Genomic DNA, 17,600 nt, shown 5'->3' with positions numbered 1-17,600 from the left:
TCAGCATATAATAACACTGAGAATACAAAAGAGTAGAGGAAATGTAAATACAGAAGTAGCAATGTACTATTATCTAAAGATGGAAACAGAATATACAGCCTTAACCATGCTAGTCAAAAACAAATTGAAGCATAGCTAGAAAAATGAGTACCATCTCCTCTGGTTATTATCCCTCCGGCAAGGAGGTCGGCACAGTCTAGCCGCAGATGAATCGCCAAGCCACAGAATGAGGGATATGCCAAGAATACTGACAATTGGAGCAGCAAGGAAGAACCATCTATTTCTTGGAGCATCATCCTCAACCTCAACTTGATCCACTGGAGCAGCATCCGTATCATCAATCAATTGATTCTCGTTTCTCTCCTTGTCGTCCGTAGGAAGCTCATAGCGGCAAAGTGGGCACGTATTTCTTGCAGCTAACCACGGCAAGATGCAGGAAGGGTGATACAGGTGCAAACAGGGAAGCTCGTTGACACGAGTGCCAAGAGTGAAGGAGTCCTTGCAGATTGCACACTCCTGCTGCTGCTTGTCTCCGTTAATCGTAAGACATGGCAGATTGTTTACGAAAGATAGAGAAGCAGGAGGTGCCCCTCGTCTCGAGCTTTGATTATTTTCAGCGAGATGGTCGAGAAGGTCCTCGAAACCCCTGGCATCGAGATAATCTCCCGAATTCCCAACATAAGACTCTTCCAAGTCACCAATGTGTGCTTCTATCACAAGCTGACTCCCCCAATTAATCAAGACATTTGGCTGAGCTTCATCCCATTCACTGTCGTCGGAATTCCATTGGAACGTGCCAGCATTCATGGGGTCGATATCATTATCGGTATCAAGCTCATCAGAGTCACTAAGCCTATTATTATATCTCCCATTGAGGGACTCAGACTCGCCATACACAGAATCAAAACCATCACTTTCGTTATCGGACAAGACTCTCCGCCACCTCCTCGATCGCACTCCATCCGCGGAATGAGCATCGTCGTTGGAGGGGTTTTGCCTTGCAAGGCTGATCATGTGCGAAAAATGCTGAGAGAACATGCTCTCCATGGACTCAGAGCTGTCGAATCTCCTCCTCGATACACCCCTTCTATTATACACTTCAGGCGAGGCAGTATCGAAATCCTCCATCAACAATTTGCAATCGCCGCATACACTGAATGCGTCAAGCTCGTCGGCCTCATTCTCCGATGTGAGAATTGTATGGCATAAAGCGCAAGAGGGTGAATCCCCCAAATTGCTCACGGACTCAACATCCATTTGCAACTGCACATCACAACGCAACACAACAGATATGAATAGATTCATCTAGGTTCCAGATTTGATAGGAACATGATTCGAATTCAACGAAAATAGACCTAATGCAGTCCAACACTTTTTTCACGATTAAGAATCGGAATCGGAAAGAGTAAAGCGTTGAAGAAAAATCGAGGTTAGAGGATCCGATTGAGAACGAAAGAGAGAGTGATGTACCTGATTCGTAGATACGGCGGCGGCGGCGGTGGGCAAGGGAAGACCAAAAAGCACGGTGAAGGGCGAATAGATAAAGAGGAAAAACAGCGACAATTTAAGGAATAAAAGGTCGTTGAGGTGTGACACGTCACTATTATTAATCATCAATATCAATATCAGTATATTCAAGTTATAAATTCCAGAAAACAAATATTAGAATCAAAATGTAATGTGGATTTGTTGGATTCTCAGTTGTTTAGGAATTTAGTGAAGGCATGTTGTATGTTGTTGTATGTTGCTGAGAGCGTCTCCGTCGCGCCCCTCCCACTACTTCTACTATGACTTTCCACACAAAATTCATGTCACGTCATCACTAGAACTTCCCATTTTACTAGGACTTCTCATTGCACTAGGACTTCCCGCAATAAAATTAATAAATTCACAATTAAAATTAAAATTTACGGAATTAAAATTTCGACACGGAGCCGTATTTATAGAGTTTTTTTTTTTTTTTTTTTTAAAATTAATTAATTTTCGGTCGGACGTCCGACCTCGACGTCCTACCCACGCCACAGTGGCGGACGTCAGGTAGGACGTGGGGCGAACGTGCGAGCCCATCCGACGGGCGTTGGGGACGGGCGTGGGCGCCCTTCTTCTTCACTACGGCGGACGTCCTATCGCGACGTCCGCCATTGGAGACGCTCTAACACAATTCTTGTTCATTTTCATATCAAGACTCAAGAGTTGTAATATTACCTCTTATTGTACATTCTAGTTTTGGCTAATTTCAAAAAACATGCTCTACGAATATTTTTTTTTTTTTCTAAAATCATCTAAAACCAAGATACATCCTTATTATGGAAATCATATGGAGTTTTCATGTTTCATGACAACCAAACCATAAATTAATTAAACTCTTCAAGCAACACTTACTATATCATTTATACCATCTCCTACAATAATCATCTTCTATAACAAGGCAGAAAGAAAATTGGAGATAACTTCAACTAATAAGCTCAATCCAAACTAGTTTTGTATTCCTCCGCTCAACCATACTTGAGTCATTTTTTTTGATTTTGGAAATTTTCATCATAGTTTCATCATTATCCTATATGATACTCCCTCCGTTCTGCGTAGTGGATGCATTTCTTTTCGCCATTCAATTTAAAAAATATTGTGTTAAGTGAGTTTAATATATGAAGAATAAAGTAGGAAATGAAAAAGGTACAAGTGATGGTATTTAGTAGTAAGAGAGAAGAAATGTAATTGTCTTTTGCTAGAAAAGGAAATGACTCCACTATTATGGAACGTACCAAAATGACAAAATAACTTTACTACTGCGGAACGGGGAGAGTAATAATTAACTCACTTTTTGTTTCCTACTTCATTCTCTCTCTTAATTTATTCATTTTTCTATTTCATTTTTTCTATTTTTCTTAAACTCTATGCCGAAAAGAAACATTTTAACTATGGCGGAACGGAGGAAGTTTTAATTATGTAGAGGATTTGGGAGCAACACTAGAACTGGTTATCAAAGCAACCAACCAACATAGTTGATCTCACCACGAGACGGGGAAGACAGCAAAGTTGGGACATGGAACTATGGAAGAACAAGACAAGAAAGTCACACCCATGGCTAGAGATTTGAGTTGTTCATGGCGGCCGGCAATACCAGCTTTAGAGGATCATCATTCTGAATCGAAGTCGATGAACAAGAAAAGGTGCAATAAACAAGTGTGGACATGAGAGTTCATCAAAACTGTGGTTTTGCTATATTGCTTATACTGTTGACAGAGACATACATTTTCTTTTTACAACGTTGGACCGTGTCAATGGCAACATAAGAGTTACAATCAAGATTTTCTATGCAAACGGTGTGATCAGGACAGGGATGCTTTGAGTCCTTCAAAGCAGAAAACTTCCTGGATCAAAATAACTGAAAAAATAGGCTAGTTGAGCCATCACTAAATGATCTAAGATCTGCAGGTTTCACCAATGCCCGGCATAAAGGGCAAGTCCGTTCTCTCTCAAACCTGGTAACACAAGATAACAATAGCTCAAATCGAGAATGCACAATGAGCTAAACCAAAGGTGAGAACCGCATTGCATATAGATATGTTTTGCTAATGCCGATATATTTGTAGCTCCAGAAGAAATGACGATGCTCAACATATTTTGGAATTATGCTAAAGGTAGGAAGAGAAACCAACCACTCAGAAACACAGTCCTCACAAAATATGTGTTTGCAGCGTAGAAGGACGGGAGAGTGCATCTTTTCCTGGCAAATAGCACACAAATCTCCAGCTGCAGCGACCTGCATATAATCAAAATAATGAATTAGCAATAGGATTTCTCATCAAATTGAAGCACAACAGGAGCAGCATCAATTTAGTTTGGAAATTAATACTACAATACTTCGAAAGAACATGCAGTAGAGTAAAGTTCAGTGACAAGAATACATCATCATAAAATACTATGGCAGCATAAAGATTTTGGGGAATAATTTATTTTCTTTGTGGGGGATCTTAGATCTTTCAGCTCGTTAAGCATTTTCCCAATCTTTATCTTGTAAGTTCCATACCAGGCCCGTTTGCAAGGTAGAATTAAGTGGTTAGTAATGCTCCCAAAGGACATCAGACATTTTTTAAGTGCACATGTAAAGGTAAAGGGCGCATTCACATGCAAGGTGTAAATAAACGTTGACATTAATGCAATTTAACTGTTTGTGCTAAAGTGGAAGCAAGTTATGTGACCCCCTATATACCAATGTATGTGCATATCATTTGACTGGATAAATTAGAAAACAGTTTTAGCCACTGAATTTCCTTAACAGCAGCTCAAACAATCTTTAAATATATTGACACCAAGGGCATACAAGGAAAAATGAAAACCTGTTCAGCTGTAGCATAAGCTCCATAATGGATGTCTTTCCTTGACAGTGCTTTCAAAGCAGTAATGAATGATTGGACCTAAAAACATCAGTTAATTTAGTAGAGTGTAAAGGTATGCGTTTTACATAAATATGGGAAATAGAGGGATTCCTGCAAATAACTACTGAATAGTGAATAATACTACAAATGGCTGAGATACATGTTAATACCTTCTCAACAACAGAAGTAAGCTTGAAGGTTAGATACAATCCAGTTATAAGCGACGAGAAAAGACTCCCGTATTCTTTGTTTAAAAAGAAACGGTACCAGACAGGGGCAGGGAGTAGTGCTCGGTAAAGGAGCAGCAGGTACTCAACTAAAGTTAACAATTGACCCTGTGAATCGACAATCTTTGATTAGCAGGTATGCACTTCGTAAAACAATTGCACAATACTATAAATATGTTTAGTTAAAAGAAGGCACAGCCGCACAGACATATTTTACCTGCCTACGGTAGTTCCGACCTCTGCTGTTTTTGTAATATATCAAGAGCAGACACTTGATGACCATTGCTGCCTGACGAACAAGTGTATCTAAGAAAATGGTGCATGACAAAGACCAAGGTCAAATTACTGACATGTAATTCTACGAATTTGCAGTTATTAATTAAAAGGACTCACCATTCACCATGATAATGAATATCGCATTCCAAAAGGGAGGTATGGCTCTTGGAGGCAGCATCAGCAATGGATAGAGCACATCATCTTTCAGATAATACCAGTACATCCCGAAAACATGAAGTGAGTAAAGAACGACAATGCCAATAAGAGTCATTATTTTCCTCTCACCCTGGAGAGGGATGGCAGTTCCTTGTTAGCAGTGACTTCACAGAAAATGGATTAAAAAAAGTTTCTCAAAGGAGATGAAAATCTACATCAAGTACCTTTAGTGCTGTCTGCTTCCGTACAATATCATTTGACTTAAACATGATTGCAGCAATCCAGATAGTAGCACAGAATCCTGCCAAAATAGGAGTTGATCAATTATTTTGATTTTTCATACGATAGATGGTGAAGAGGCATAACAAAGAGTTTTTCGAATAATGTTAATCAAGTAATTTTAATTTTTACATACGATCGATGGTGAAGGTATAATAAAGAGTTCATCGAATAATGCAGCAAAGAACTTTCTACAAAGGGCTTTCGCACAGAAATTAAGCCAACATTAAAATTTCAACAAATTGACGGAAATACTAAAATCCAGTTTAAAAAGGAGAAAGAAACAGCATACAAAGCGATAAAAGAACAAAAGTTATTGCAAGCTTTTATGTAGATCAGCTCTAGATCGTCATATTAGATGATAAAAAGATATGGCGCATGCGGGCAGGGGCTGGCTAAAGTCAATATGCATCTATAATGGAAAATTTTGAAATAAAGAGTAAAATACAAGGCCAATTAAAGTATTAGCAGCTTCGTTACCATTGGCACAAATCAGAACACTAGCAAACTCGAAGAAGGCAACATGAATAAGACGAATACTTAAAGTAAGACGAAGCAGAGAATAATACCTTCCAGGTGCTGACGTATGAATACAATCAACAGAAGCAAGGAGAACGGAAGGACCTGCTCGATCCACCGGGCAGCCTGCTGTATATCATATCTCTGGTAAGAGGAGGAAGAATCCCTATTATTGGTTGCAGCACCATCTGCATTATCACCATCTGAGTTTGTAGCTCCATCTACGGACTCTCGCAAATCAACCTGACTCTCCAATGAGGACAGTGCAGAAGCTCCAGACGGGGACCTCGAAAGGGGCTCGGTCTGCGCAGATGGCCCCGAATGCAGAGAAGAGGCAGCCCTGTCATGATCTTGCTCTGCAGAGCCAATTATCCTAATGGAAACCTCTCCCGGTGCAGAGTCATTTGTGGTATTCAATAGAGAATCGGATTCGGAATCATTGGAATTCCTGGTTCGGATGAAGCCGGTGTACTCCAATAAGGTGGAGAGGGGTGATCGGAGGATGGTGGAAGCAGAAATATGCACCCCATTTCTTCGGGAATGGTTTGAATTAGAAGAAGAGGAGCTCCTGTAAGCGTCCGAATTTGCAGCGGACGCTTCCATTTGTGAGGGCGTCGCAGACCTAAACCTAACCCTAATCAAGCAGATACAAATTGAATTGAGAATGGCAAGGAAAATGAAGGTGCGTGCAATTGCAAAAAATTACTACCTTGGAGATCGAAAATCCGTGGATGATCGGTGCGGTTCAAAGAGGGGAAAGCTGATTCATTGACGGGAGGCAGCGGTGGTGTTGTCGGTCCCGCAGCGGAGAATCAGAAGCGGGATACGTAGAGAATCACGGCTGCGAGTCCAAGGAAGAGGCGATTTTCCCTTTGTGGAGCTTCTCTTTGTCTCTGTGTCTCTCTCTTCTCTGTTTGTTTGGGTATGGTGGAGAAGAGAGAGAAACAAGGGTGGTACGGACAATCACCCCTGCTGTTTATACACACTTCCAAAACTAACCATTTATTTCTCGCGGCTCATTTTTTTTTTTTTTTTTTTTGAATATTTTGTATTCCCATTAAGAGCATCTGCAATGGTGCTTAGGCCAGCAATAGGCCAACCATTCTCTCCTCTGCCACGTCAGCAACACTAAAAAATCCACCTGCCGAATCAGATTTAGGTCAGCCGCAATAAAAATAATTCAAAATATACTACATTTACGGAATTAAAATTACGATTAAAATACGGAATTAAATTTACGACACATATACGGGAAAATTAATCCATTCCATTAAAAAAAAGTACATGATTTTTTTTTTAAAAAAAGGGCTTCAACACACGAGCCCCGCCGCTATTCTACTCCTCATCGCCCGTCGTCCGCCGCCGCCGCCGCCCCGTGATATCTGAGCCCACGTCGGAACCCGCTAGTCGTGCCCTCGCGATTTCCAAATCAACCCGCATGCTCTCGAGCATCTCGTGAAGAAACATCTTCTCCGTGGGGTCAGTGGCGGTCTTCTACTCTTGGAAGACCTTGTACATGCGATCCGCGTATGGTTACACGCAATGGAGAGTGTACTCGAGTGGGGCGGGTGGGAGGGCGGAGGACGGGGACCTCGCGGGCGGTAGGGGGGATCCGCCCTCGCGGCCCGCTGCGCCCGCTTCTGTCCAACCGGGCGGGGGCGACCGAGTAAATGAAGGAGGGGATGGAAACTCCTCAACATCCGAGGGGAGGTCGTGGGATCGCCGGCTAGCTGCTGCCGCTGTCAGTTGCTCTGCTTCTTCGGCCACCCAGCGTCGCACGCCCTGCCCCGGAACTTCTCGGAGTCCTTCGGACCAACAAGCACTCCCGAAGGTGAACTCCTTATACTTCCCCTGCGGGAGGCTCGCCCGTGACGATCCTCCGGGCGTCGTCCTCATTCTGCCCACTGCCGGGCGGCCAGGAGGCGTTGGCGTACAAATTCGAAAAACGGCCCAGCCACGGACCCTGAGGTGCGCTCCCACCCCTTCCGGACCTCCTCCCCGCGGAAGTCCTTCCCGTGCGGGCGGTGCCTCCTGTAGGCGGCTCTGATCTTCGCCCACATGTTGACGATCCGCTGGTTGTTCGCAACCAGCGACGTCGCACACCGTCCAACCACCCCTTGGCCACCCCGGCGTACTCATCCTCCGTCCACTTCCTCCGGCCCGGGGATGTCGTCAACAACCGAGGCATGCGACGGCTCGCCGACCGCCTTGGCCTTCCCCCTGTCTTCTTAACTTGGCGCCGGCCCGCCTATTTGGGCAGGGAGTATCCGGATCCCCGATATCGATCCCGGGCTATAAATGCAATGACGGGGAAAGGTTATCGCCCAGAAGAAGCTGCGTCTCCCAGGGTCGACGTGTAGAACGAGCAAGCCGTCAAAAAATCAGCGACGAGGAGCGAAGGGCGATGTCACCGTGTCCCCTCCCGGTGACTCCCTGCGCCCCCCCACTGCATCCCGAGATGCATACCGTCTTGCATCCCCTAACGTCCATACGCACATGCCGCATCGTCGTCATCTTCTGGCATCATGTTTGCTGTTGCATACAGGGGCATACCCCCCCCACCCCGAGGCGGCCCGGCGCTGCCGCTCCCACTGCCCGCACTTCCTGGCATCCCACCGCGTGACCCCCCCCCCTGCCTTCCCCCAGGCGCCGCACCAGCCGTCATCCCCATCATCGATTCCAAGGGATAGTTAAACCCCGGGACCACATCGCACTTTACATCCAAGGATCACGAATGCCAGGTGGGAGTCTGAGATCCGCTCGTCGCCGGAGTGGACTCGTTGTTGTGATCCTTCGCTCGATGATGCTCTTTAATGCAGAAAGCTAGAGAGAAAACTTCGTTAAAACAAGTGGTGCAAATGAAAATGAAACGAAAATCGCGTTTATATAGGTTTTTAAAAAAAAAAACAAAAACAAAAATTGGCGCTGGCCGATCGGGCCGCCACAATGGCTGCTAGCCGATCGGCTAGCGCATCGGCCAGCGCCCACCAATCGGCCAGCCCACGCCGATCGGCTCGCCGGTATACCGCTCGCCGCCTCCAATGGTTCGGCTAGCCGATCGGCCAGCGCGAAGAATCGACTAGCCGGTCGCTAGCCGACCATTAGAGATGCTCTAAAAACTATCTCAACCATCGCAAGTGATATGTACATAGCAGGATATATTAAGGTATGAAACTCACGGATACAATTGAAAATACGTACTTGTCCTTGGTCTAAAAAATCAGCTATCTTTGCACCTTATCATAAGGTAATAAGGAGTAATTTCATAAAATTCTTCATTGGTGTCCATGTGTGCTTAATCAGTGGGCAGTTTATTCAAATTCTTCGTCAACAATTCAACAAGATATCAATGTACTGAGTAATCCAAAAATGATGTATAGTAACTTAAAATCCATATGAACTAGATCAGATTTAGGCACAAATGGGGAGCCATAGCAGTTGTTAAATCGTTTTCTGCCTCACAAAGGACATATCACATAGATCTAGAACTGTACTCGTCACTACCACAAGAAATTGACAACGAAAATAATGGTGCGACATTGGTAAGGTTACGGCGGCAATCGTTGAGAGACATCCTCACAATCGCCGAGGCCACAAACTCCAGTCGCACACACTAACTACTACACACATCGAGGAGAGAGGCGAAGTTTCAGGAATAGATAGCAAGCCGACGACACACCGACGGAAGACCCACCTCCTTCAACTAGAGCACTGCCACGGGTGACAGTGAGGGGCAGTGGTAGTTCTGCTTGGAATGGTGAGGGGAGATTGAGTGGGTAAGAATATTAATAAAAGGGCATAGTTGAAAACAAGGTTGAATAGTTCCATATCTCACCAATTTGATGAGATACATAAACTTATGAAATAGGGGGATTTTGTCGGGCCTAGATGGGCTTCGTGCTTTAATGCGGGCTATGAGATAGGAGTATCTTTGCTATCAAACAAATGGAACACATATACAAATCCATATCTTGGCATTACTTTAAGAAAAAGAGATCTTATGTGCTCTTAATTATTTGTTTGGTACATATATGAGTAATAGAAATGAGTCCGGCCTGAAGCCTATGTTACATCATGAAAAATTTGACTAGGGTAATTGACCCAATTTTTTTTATAGATTAAGCTATTTATTGGACCGTTAATTTGATCAAATTGCTAAGTTACTCTCTTCTTCTCATTTCTCATTGACATGCCCCAGGCCCTAAACAAAGAATCACATCGTATATTTCCTCATTTCTCATTACAGTCTTGCAGTGCCTCTCCTAAAACGCCGATTTGCTCTCTAGAAATTTGTTTTTGCTTTCAGTAGAGTCGTCGTACCTTTGAGTTTTCAGCCAGCTCCAACATCGAGTAAGTAAGTGATGTTCGTAATCCTTCATTTTTTAATGTGTTTTTCGGTTTCAATCTTCTTTCTCTCCCGAAATCCTCGCCTTACTCTCCAGAAAATCATCATCCCCTAGAGTTTATGGCCAGCTCCTTCGAGTGAGTAACTTCATTTTTTTATTTAGATTTAGATTTCAACTTTGGTTTTGATTCGATTTCACTGTCCATTATAGATCGAAGAAACTCATCGCCACTATACTATAGATTAACTTGAATTCTTCGTGAATGTCTGAAATTTACATGTTCTTTTATCACCTAAGATTGGCCAATTTTTGCAAACTCGTTGTCATGTTCTTTTAACTGTATTTTGTAGTAATATCCACCAGTGTGCCAATGGACTAATCCTCAAGCTGATTTGTGGACACTTTAATGAGTGAGATAACTGACCCAAGATTTAAAGCTGCTATATACCCAAAAGCAGGGATTAGTCCCTTCACCATTTGGCTATTTGTCAATTTTTTGGATAACTCTTGCAATTTTGGGCTGAAACTTGACCTGAAAGAGTTTTGTCAATTTGTTAATGACTTGTTCTTATTTTATTGAATCTTCATAAATTATTTTACAAAATACAAATATAATTGATGCAATAATATGTTCTTCTTTGAAAGTAATTTGTTCATAATTTGGAGCAATAAATTTTGCAACTTGAGTCCGAATTTGTTCTTATTTTATTGATAACTTCCAGTAATAGATGAAATCTTTTGATGGAATAACTTAAACTCCCTTCTCCCGTTAAAAATGTCTTATTTTGCCATTTTTGGGTGTCCACGATTTAAAGTCTAATTTATCATTTTCCATTCTAAGTAAGTGGATCCTACCATTCATGTAAATCATTACACTCACATTCTATTATAAAATCTATATATAAAAGTGTGGTCCACCTTCTACTAACTTAATTCCTCATTTTTCTTCACAAAGTCAGTAATTTCTTAAACTTGTGCTGACTCAAAATGTGACTATAAATGACGACGGAGAGAGTATTCGACAATGTCGTGCCACTTGGTGATAAACAACATCGGTGTGGTATATAGCACTGAAGGATTTAACAGTTGAGATAAGTTTGTCTTGTTATATACTCACTCAGTCCCATAATAGATGTCTGTCCCACAAAAAATGTCACATTTCCTTTTTAGGAAAAAGTTCTCCCTCACACACACACACATATATATATATATATTAGTTTCTCTCTCCACCTAACACACAAAACAACATTTTCTAAATTCTCGTGTCATTCCCCGAGTATGCCATCTATTATGGGACGGAGGGAGTACTGAAAAATGAGGTCTCGGTGATTATAATTTTTCAATCATTGTTGACATAACATTGAGCATACGATATTGATTATGCACTACTTTGATTATCAAATGGTACTGATTTTTCGTAATCCAATAATACTTATATCTTGGATAGTGGTGATCAATATTTAGAGGTGCTAATATTGTTATTGCAATGAAATATATGTTGGGTGAGTTCAATTTGATAATATCCTCAAAAGATGTTCAGAAAAAGACTTTATTATTTAAAAATCCAGTCGGTTGGAATCTATTCCAAAATAATAAATAAAGGTTTCAAACTAGAAAACTCTAAGAAAAAAAATACTAATTGATTAAAGTCAAATAGCACACTTAAATTAATTAATGAATATTTATATTTTAAACACATTAAATATTAAATTAAAGTGGCAAGTTCGGATTATTTGTACTTTGGGATTGGATGGACAATTAATATCATTTTATTGTAGTGTGACAAGTGACTGATAATAATATTTTGTGGGCTTATATTAAATTCGGCTTAATTTAATGAAAGACCATCATGTTTAACCCAAGGCCAACATCCATGAATCCCTAATATGACTCATTATAACTCTATACAAAGTAGAATAGACAAAAGATTTGTGATCTAATCTAACACAAAATGTCATGCTCCTTAGTAAAGAAGTGGACGAAAATTTCAGTCTTCACATAACTGAAGTTTTGTCTTATTCCTTTTTTGTTCTAACAAGCTTTTTCATATGAGTTCAGGAACAGATTAGAAGATTCGTGGTCGAGTACTACATCATCACGTAGAAAAGGCGCAAGCAATCTTCGATTCTTTGGAGAATCTATTCGGTAATTCTATACTGTAGCCAGATGCGGACATAAGAAGAGCTATTGGGAGCCCTAGAACCCCCAATATTTTTTTAAAAATCTAGGGGGTATTTTAGTAATTTCGCATTAAAATTAAATTAAATATTATTGAATACTCCTCCCGTCCCCTATAATTGTCCACTTTTGTCATTTTCGTCTGTCCCCCATTAATTGTCCACTTTCACTTTTATTATAAATGGTAAGTAGGTCTCACATTCTACTAACTCATTCCACTTACATTTAATTTTAAAGCTAATAAACAAAAGTGAGACTCATATACCACTAACCTTTTCAACTCACTTCTTAAAACTCGTGTCGGAACCAAAGTGGACAATTTATTGGGACAGATGGAATATTAAATTAAAGCTAAACCTAGATAATTAATATTCCAAATCTAAACTTCTTGGCAAAATTCAATCCAAATCAATAGTGCTTGACATGGATAATGTGTACCTCGAGGAAGAGTATGTAGAACGCATAAAATGAAGAATCTCCACTATTATCGAGTTGAGATATTTTATTCAATGATTGACATGCAATCTCAAGAGTTAAATTATTGTTTTGGTGAAATTAACACATACTTATTTTTATGCATGATTGCATGGTATGTTTCGATCCTAGAGATTCATTTTTTGCATTTGATTTTGAGAAGTTGTTTTGTCTTGCTAGTTATTATCCATCAGAATTTTCTAGAGTTGTTTTGAATGAGCTTGAAAGCTTTATTTTTTATGTGCGGATGGATGAAAATTTTTCACAAGTATCTAGGATCGGTGGTCTTGCTCAGAAGATAGTTTCTACTAGAAGGCATGAAAATTTCTCATTGGTTTATTTAATTATTTGTTAGTCAAGTCGTCATTGATCTTGTCGGTTGTTAAGTGGAAAGAGTATTTTAAGCAATGAAGGTCATTAAGAGTTCTCTACATAATAGTACGGGAGACAAACTGTTACAAGAGTGCTTGGAGCATCTCCACCGGCGGACGTCCCGGTCGGACGTCGCGGAAGTCCGACCGGACGACCGCTGTTGTGAAGGAAAAGGTCGAACACGGACGTCCCGTGAGGACGTTGGATATCCTCGGATATCCGCGCGACGTCCGACCGGACGTCCGTCATTGTGGCTTCAGTCGGACGTCACGGTCGGACGTCTGAGTTAAAATTCAATTTTTTTTTTAAATAAAACTCTATAAATACGGCTCGTTGAACTTCATTTCATTCACACCACTTGTGTTGACAAGTTTCTCTCTCTAAACTCTATTTTCAAGTATATCTAGAATGGCTAGTAGTCGTGCGGGTGGTAGTGGTGGGGGCGCTAGTGATAGTGATAGTGATAGTGAGAATGAATTGGATGTCGCTGTGGAAGGGGCGATTGATCGATTTCTACGGCAGAGGCAGCAGCGGTGGCAGCAGGCCGCGGTACCTCGGCCGATCCATCGGCGACATCATGTACCCTGGGACCACATTGCTGCACATATTCGGTTGTATCAGGACTACTTCGCTCCGCAGCCGCGTTTTGGGGATGCCTTATTCCGGCAACGTTTTAGGATGCATCGTCCATTGTTTATGCATATCGTGGGTGCTTTAGAGAGAAGATACAAGTATTTCAGGGTCAGAGAGGATGCGGCTGGCAAACCCGGACACACGCCCTTACAGAAGTGCACTGCCGCAATCAGGCAACTGGCGTACGGAGGCCCGGCCGACATGTTCGACGAGTACCTCCACATTGGCAAGTCGTCAGCCGTCGAGTGTCTGCAGAATTTTTGCGCGGGCGTTAGAGTGATATTCGGGGATCGCTATCTTCGGAGTCTGAGCCCCGAAGACTGCCAGCAGCTCATAAATATGCACGGGTCGGTGCACGGGTTCCCTGGAATGTTGGGCAGCATAGATTGTATACATTGGGAGTGGAAGAACTGCCCCGCCGTCTGGAAAGGGATCTTCACTACCGGCTTCAAATCCAAGCATCCAACCATGATCCTTGAAGTTGTAGCTGACTACCGGCTGTGGATTTGGCATGCTTATTTTGGAGTGGCCGGGTCGAACAACGACATCAACGTCCTCCAGTCGTCGCCCCTGTTCAACGATCAGTGCAATGGCGTTGGTCCCGCCATCAGTTTCGTCACCAACGGTCACCAGAACAATATGGGATACTATTTGGCAGATGAGATATGCCTAAACTGGCTCGTCTTTGTGAAGACAATCAAGCATCCGATCGAACAAAAGAAGTCCTACTTTGCGAGCCGTCAGGAGGCAGCGCGCAAGGATGTTGAGCGGGCATTTGGTGTGCTCCAAAGTCGATGGGCGATGGTGAAGGGTCCTTCACGGATGTGGTATATTCCCAACATCGGCGACTGTTAGTGTGTGGCTGATCAAGTGAGAAGAAGCCAAGAACTAACTCAAGGGAACTAGCCGTTGGAGCTGAGGTTTGAATTTCTGTTGGAGGCAGTTACAACTACTTGAGCTCATCGAGAGCTGGGTTAGGGTAGAGGAGTAACCGTCACTCACACACATGCATTCTCATATATAGATGGTGTGTGTGAGAAAGGGGGCAATATAGAACATCAAGCTGAGAGAGATTAGGATCAAGAAAGGAGAGTTTCATCCATCATTGTGTGAGGTCATTTCCATTGTAAAGAGAGTTTGATCTTGAGAGATGAATGTTCTTGTTGCTTAGTCTGGAGCTAGTTCACATCTTGTAATTCACCCAGAATCAATCAATCAACACCAGATCTTTTCATCCGTGGACGTAGGCCAAAGGCCGAACCACGTAATTCGCCTCTGTTATTTCTTCTTTTGTTTTCGATCAAGCAGCATTCACAGCGACATCATGTATGCATGTATCATTTTGCACAACATGATTGTCGAAAGTGAAGGTGACGAACTGACTCAGTGGACCAACAAAGATGATACGGGTGCCGGTCCAAGCCACGGCGTGGCCAGCGCGAATGTGAACATGGGGGTACCTCATGGAGAGGTTGAGCGGTTGCGCGCATTTGCCGACATGCGGCAAAGAGATGCCCATATTCGACTTCAGGAGGATATCATTGAAGAGGTTTGGATGCGGAGGGATGGACGTTGATGTGGTTAATTTTTTTTTCCCGAATAATGTATGTTTTTTTAATGAAATATTCACATTTCCCCGTTCGTATTCGTGTCGAAATTTTAATTCCTTAAATTTTAATTCGTAAATTGAATAATTTTGAATTTAATTTTATTGCGGGAAGTCCTAGTGGGAAGTCCTAGTGCAGAGGAAGTCCTAGTGATGTGGCAGTGGGATGGGAAGTCCTAGTGATGACGTGGCAGGAAGATTTTTTGAAGTCCTAGTGGGAAGTCCGCCACCGGAGATGCTCTTAATTCCTTACATTAAAAAGAATGTCTTTTGATAATGTTACTAATGAAACTATTATGCAGCGACTCCAGAAGATAGAGAATACAAGATAAATGTTAATATTATGCTTGTATTTGACTTTAATATTTAAACACTATTTTTTAATTTTATTTTATGTTTTTTTTGGACCCCCATCGGTAAAATCATGCGTCTGCCACTGACCGTAGCAATTCATATTTTTGGGTGACTCGACTTATTTTAACACAAGTAATACCTGCAAGTGTACGGGGCTAGTGTAGCAATTAACAAGCAAGAGTATCGTATCCCACAGAGACAAGATTGTATCAACTCAAGTACCACGAACAAATGTCGACTACTATCTAGAGTAGAGTTTTGGATCCAACTCAAGTGAAAAGATACCACAAATATGAGAGTAGAGTTTTGGATCCAACTACAATAGAATTGTCATGCGATTGATTCAACAACTTCGATTACTCATTTTATGTCTCTAGAATTACTAGGAAAGTCGTTAGTCTAGGTTGAGCCCCCTCGCGAGTGTACTCACCACGTTGATCAACCCTTAATATTGAAGTCTCCTTCTAATATGTTTAGATTAACTCCATAGAACAAAGACCCAAGCTCTCACTAAGGTTCCCCTCTCTCGAGTGTAGATTGTCAAAGTAATGCTCACTCTTTTATCAAACCTAGATAGGTATCTCTCAATTACAACTATAAAGGTAAACAAACCCAATTGGTAGCTAAGAAATTGAATTGAAAAAACACAAGAATGAACAAAGAAACCACAAGAGCTAAGCAATCAAAAGAAGTCCTTGAATTAATCACAAACATCCATTGTAGTCTTCACCAAAACTCCACAATAAATTTAGCTACTCATGTTCTTCATGAAAACCAAAATAATGGATTCAATCAAATACATCAAAGAAAGCAAATAAATACTCCCGTGGAATGATTCTATGGATTAGAGACTTCAATCTCTCGATTTGTAGTCTTCAATCTTCAAGTCTCTCTTCAAAGTGTTCTTGCGGTAGTGTGTAGAATAATCCTTAACCCTAGCCTTTTTCTTCTTTTTCTTTTCTCAAAAATCGTGTTTTCTGCAAAAATAATTCGTCAAAACAGTGCACCCGACCGCGTGAATTAATACACTATAAATTCACCCGGCCGCGTGAAGATTTTCGACCCCGTTCTGACTCTTTCAGCGCAGATTTACCGTACCCGGCCGGGTGAATTTACAGTGTAATAATTCACCCGGCCGCTTGAAAGTTTTTGGACAACGCAGTGTTCTAGTAACGGCCATAACTTCTTCCACCGAACTCCGATTGAGGCGTGCGTGATACCCACGCGAAACTCTTTCAAAGATGAAGAGATTAATATGCATTAGGCTCATTGGATTTCAAAATCTCTAGTAAAAGTTGTCTCAAACCAAGGCTGCTGCATATCCACATATTTTGTACCTTTTTTCTATACATTCTTAACAAAATGGTCAACATACCAACATAATAGAGAAGTAGATATTAACACACCCAATAATAGACAAATATGATCAAATTCATGCAAAACCACCTTCTAAAATCATGTAAAATCCAAATATGTCATTGGGTTTAAATTTCCTTGAGCATGATTTATGTATGTTATTAAATGCAAGTAACTGTTTAGCATATGAATTAATTATTCTTATAATCGACCAGATAGATCATATGTCTGATAACATCATAACACCACGTGGGGAAGAGGGGATCAACTTTAGTGCAGAGAAAGAAATAAAGAGAGAGAGAGAGGGGAGGGAGATAACTATAGCAGTGGGGCTCAAGCCGAGCAGGAAGCATTCCGGACGTTGGGCTACTTGTGACGTGAGGAAAAGGTGGGGACCGAGATCGAACTCGAGCTCGGGTAGAGCTCGACTCCAGCGAGAGGGAAG

General features: G+C 41.7%; 3 protein-coding genes across 3 annotated transcripts; 1 reads left to right on the top strand and 2 right to left on the bottom strand.

Moving 5' to 3' along the window:
• Positions 1-23: 23 nt before the first annotated feature.
• LOC125222398 (E3 ubiquitin-protein ligase CIP8-like) lies at positions 24-1,629 on the bottom strand. The gene is made up of 2 exons (XM_048124977.1): positions 1,471-1,629; positions 24-1,263 (listed from the first exon to the last, which is right to left on the bottom strand). Exons 1-2 carry the CDS (start codon positions 1,612-1,614, stop codon positions 136-138), a joined length of 1,272 nt encoding a protein of 423 aa, XP_047980934.1. The 5' UTR covers positions 1,615-1,629; the 3' UTR covers positions 24-135.
• Positions 1,630-3,198: 1,569 nt separating this feature from the next.
• Positions 3,199-6,798, bottom strand: LOC125217764 (RING finger and transmembrane domain-containing protein 2-like). Its single transcript, XM_048119291.1, has 9 exons — positions 6,546-6,798; positions 5,887-6,470; positions 5,263-5,339; positions 5,000-5,168; positions 4,824-4,912; positions 4,550-4,714; positions 4,341-4,418; positions 3,660-3,763; positions 3,199-3,482 (listed from the first exon to the last, which is right to left on the bottom strand). Exons 2-9 carry the CDS (start codon positions 6,437-6,439, stop codon positions 3,377-3,379), a joined length of 1,341 nt encoding a protein of 446 aa, XP_047975248.1. The 5' UTR covers positions 6,440-6,470; positions 6,546-6,798; the 3' UTR covers positions 3,199-3,376.
• A 6,816-nt stretch (positions 6,799-13,614) lies between these two features.
• Positions 13,615-14,694, top strand: LOC125221055. Its single transcript, XM_048123185.1, has 2 exons — positions 13,615-14,348; positions 14,451-14,694. The coding sequence occupies exons 1-2, from the start codon at positions 13,615-13,617 to the stop codon at positions 14,692-14,694; spliced, it is 978 nt and encodes a 325-aa protein (XP_047979142.1).
• Positions 14,695-17,600: the final 2,906 nt, after the last annotated feature.

The sequence above is a fragment of the Salvia hispanica genome, chromosome 4 (genome assembly GCF_023119035.1).
Source record: "Salvia hispanica cultivar TCC Black 2014 chromosome 4, UniMelb_Shisp_WGS_1.0, whole genome shotgun sequence".
Taxonomy (NCBI): Eukaryota; Viridiplantae; Streptophyta; class Magnoliopsida; order Lamiales; family Lamiaceae; genus Salvia; species Salvia hispanica.
This window is presented reverse-complemented; position numbering and strand designations above follow the sequence as displayed.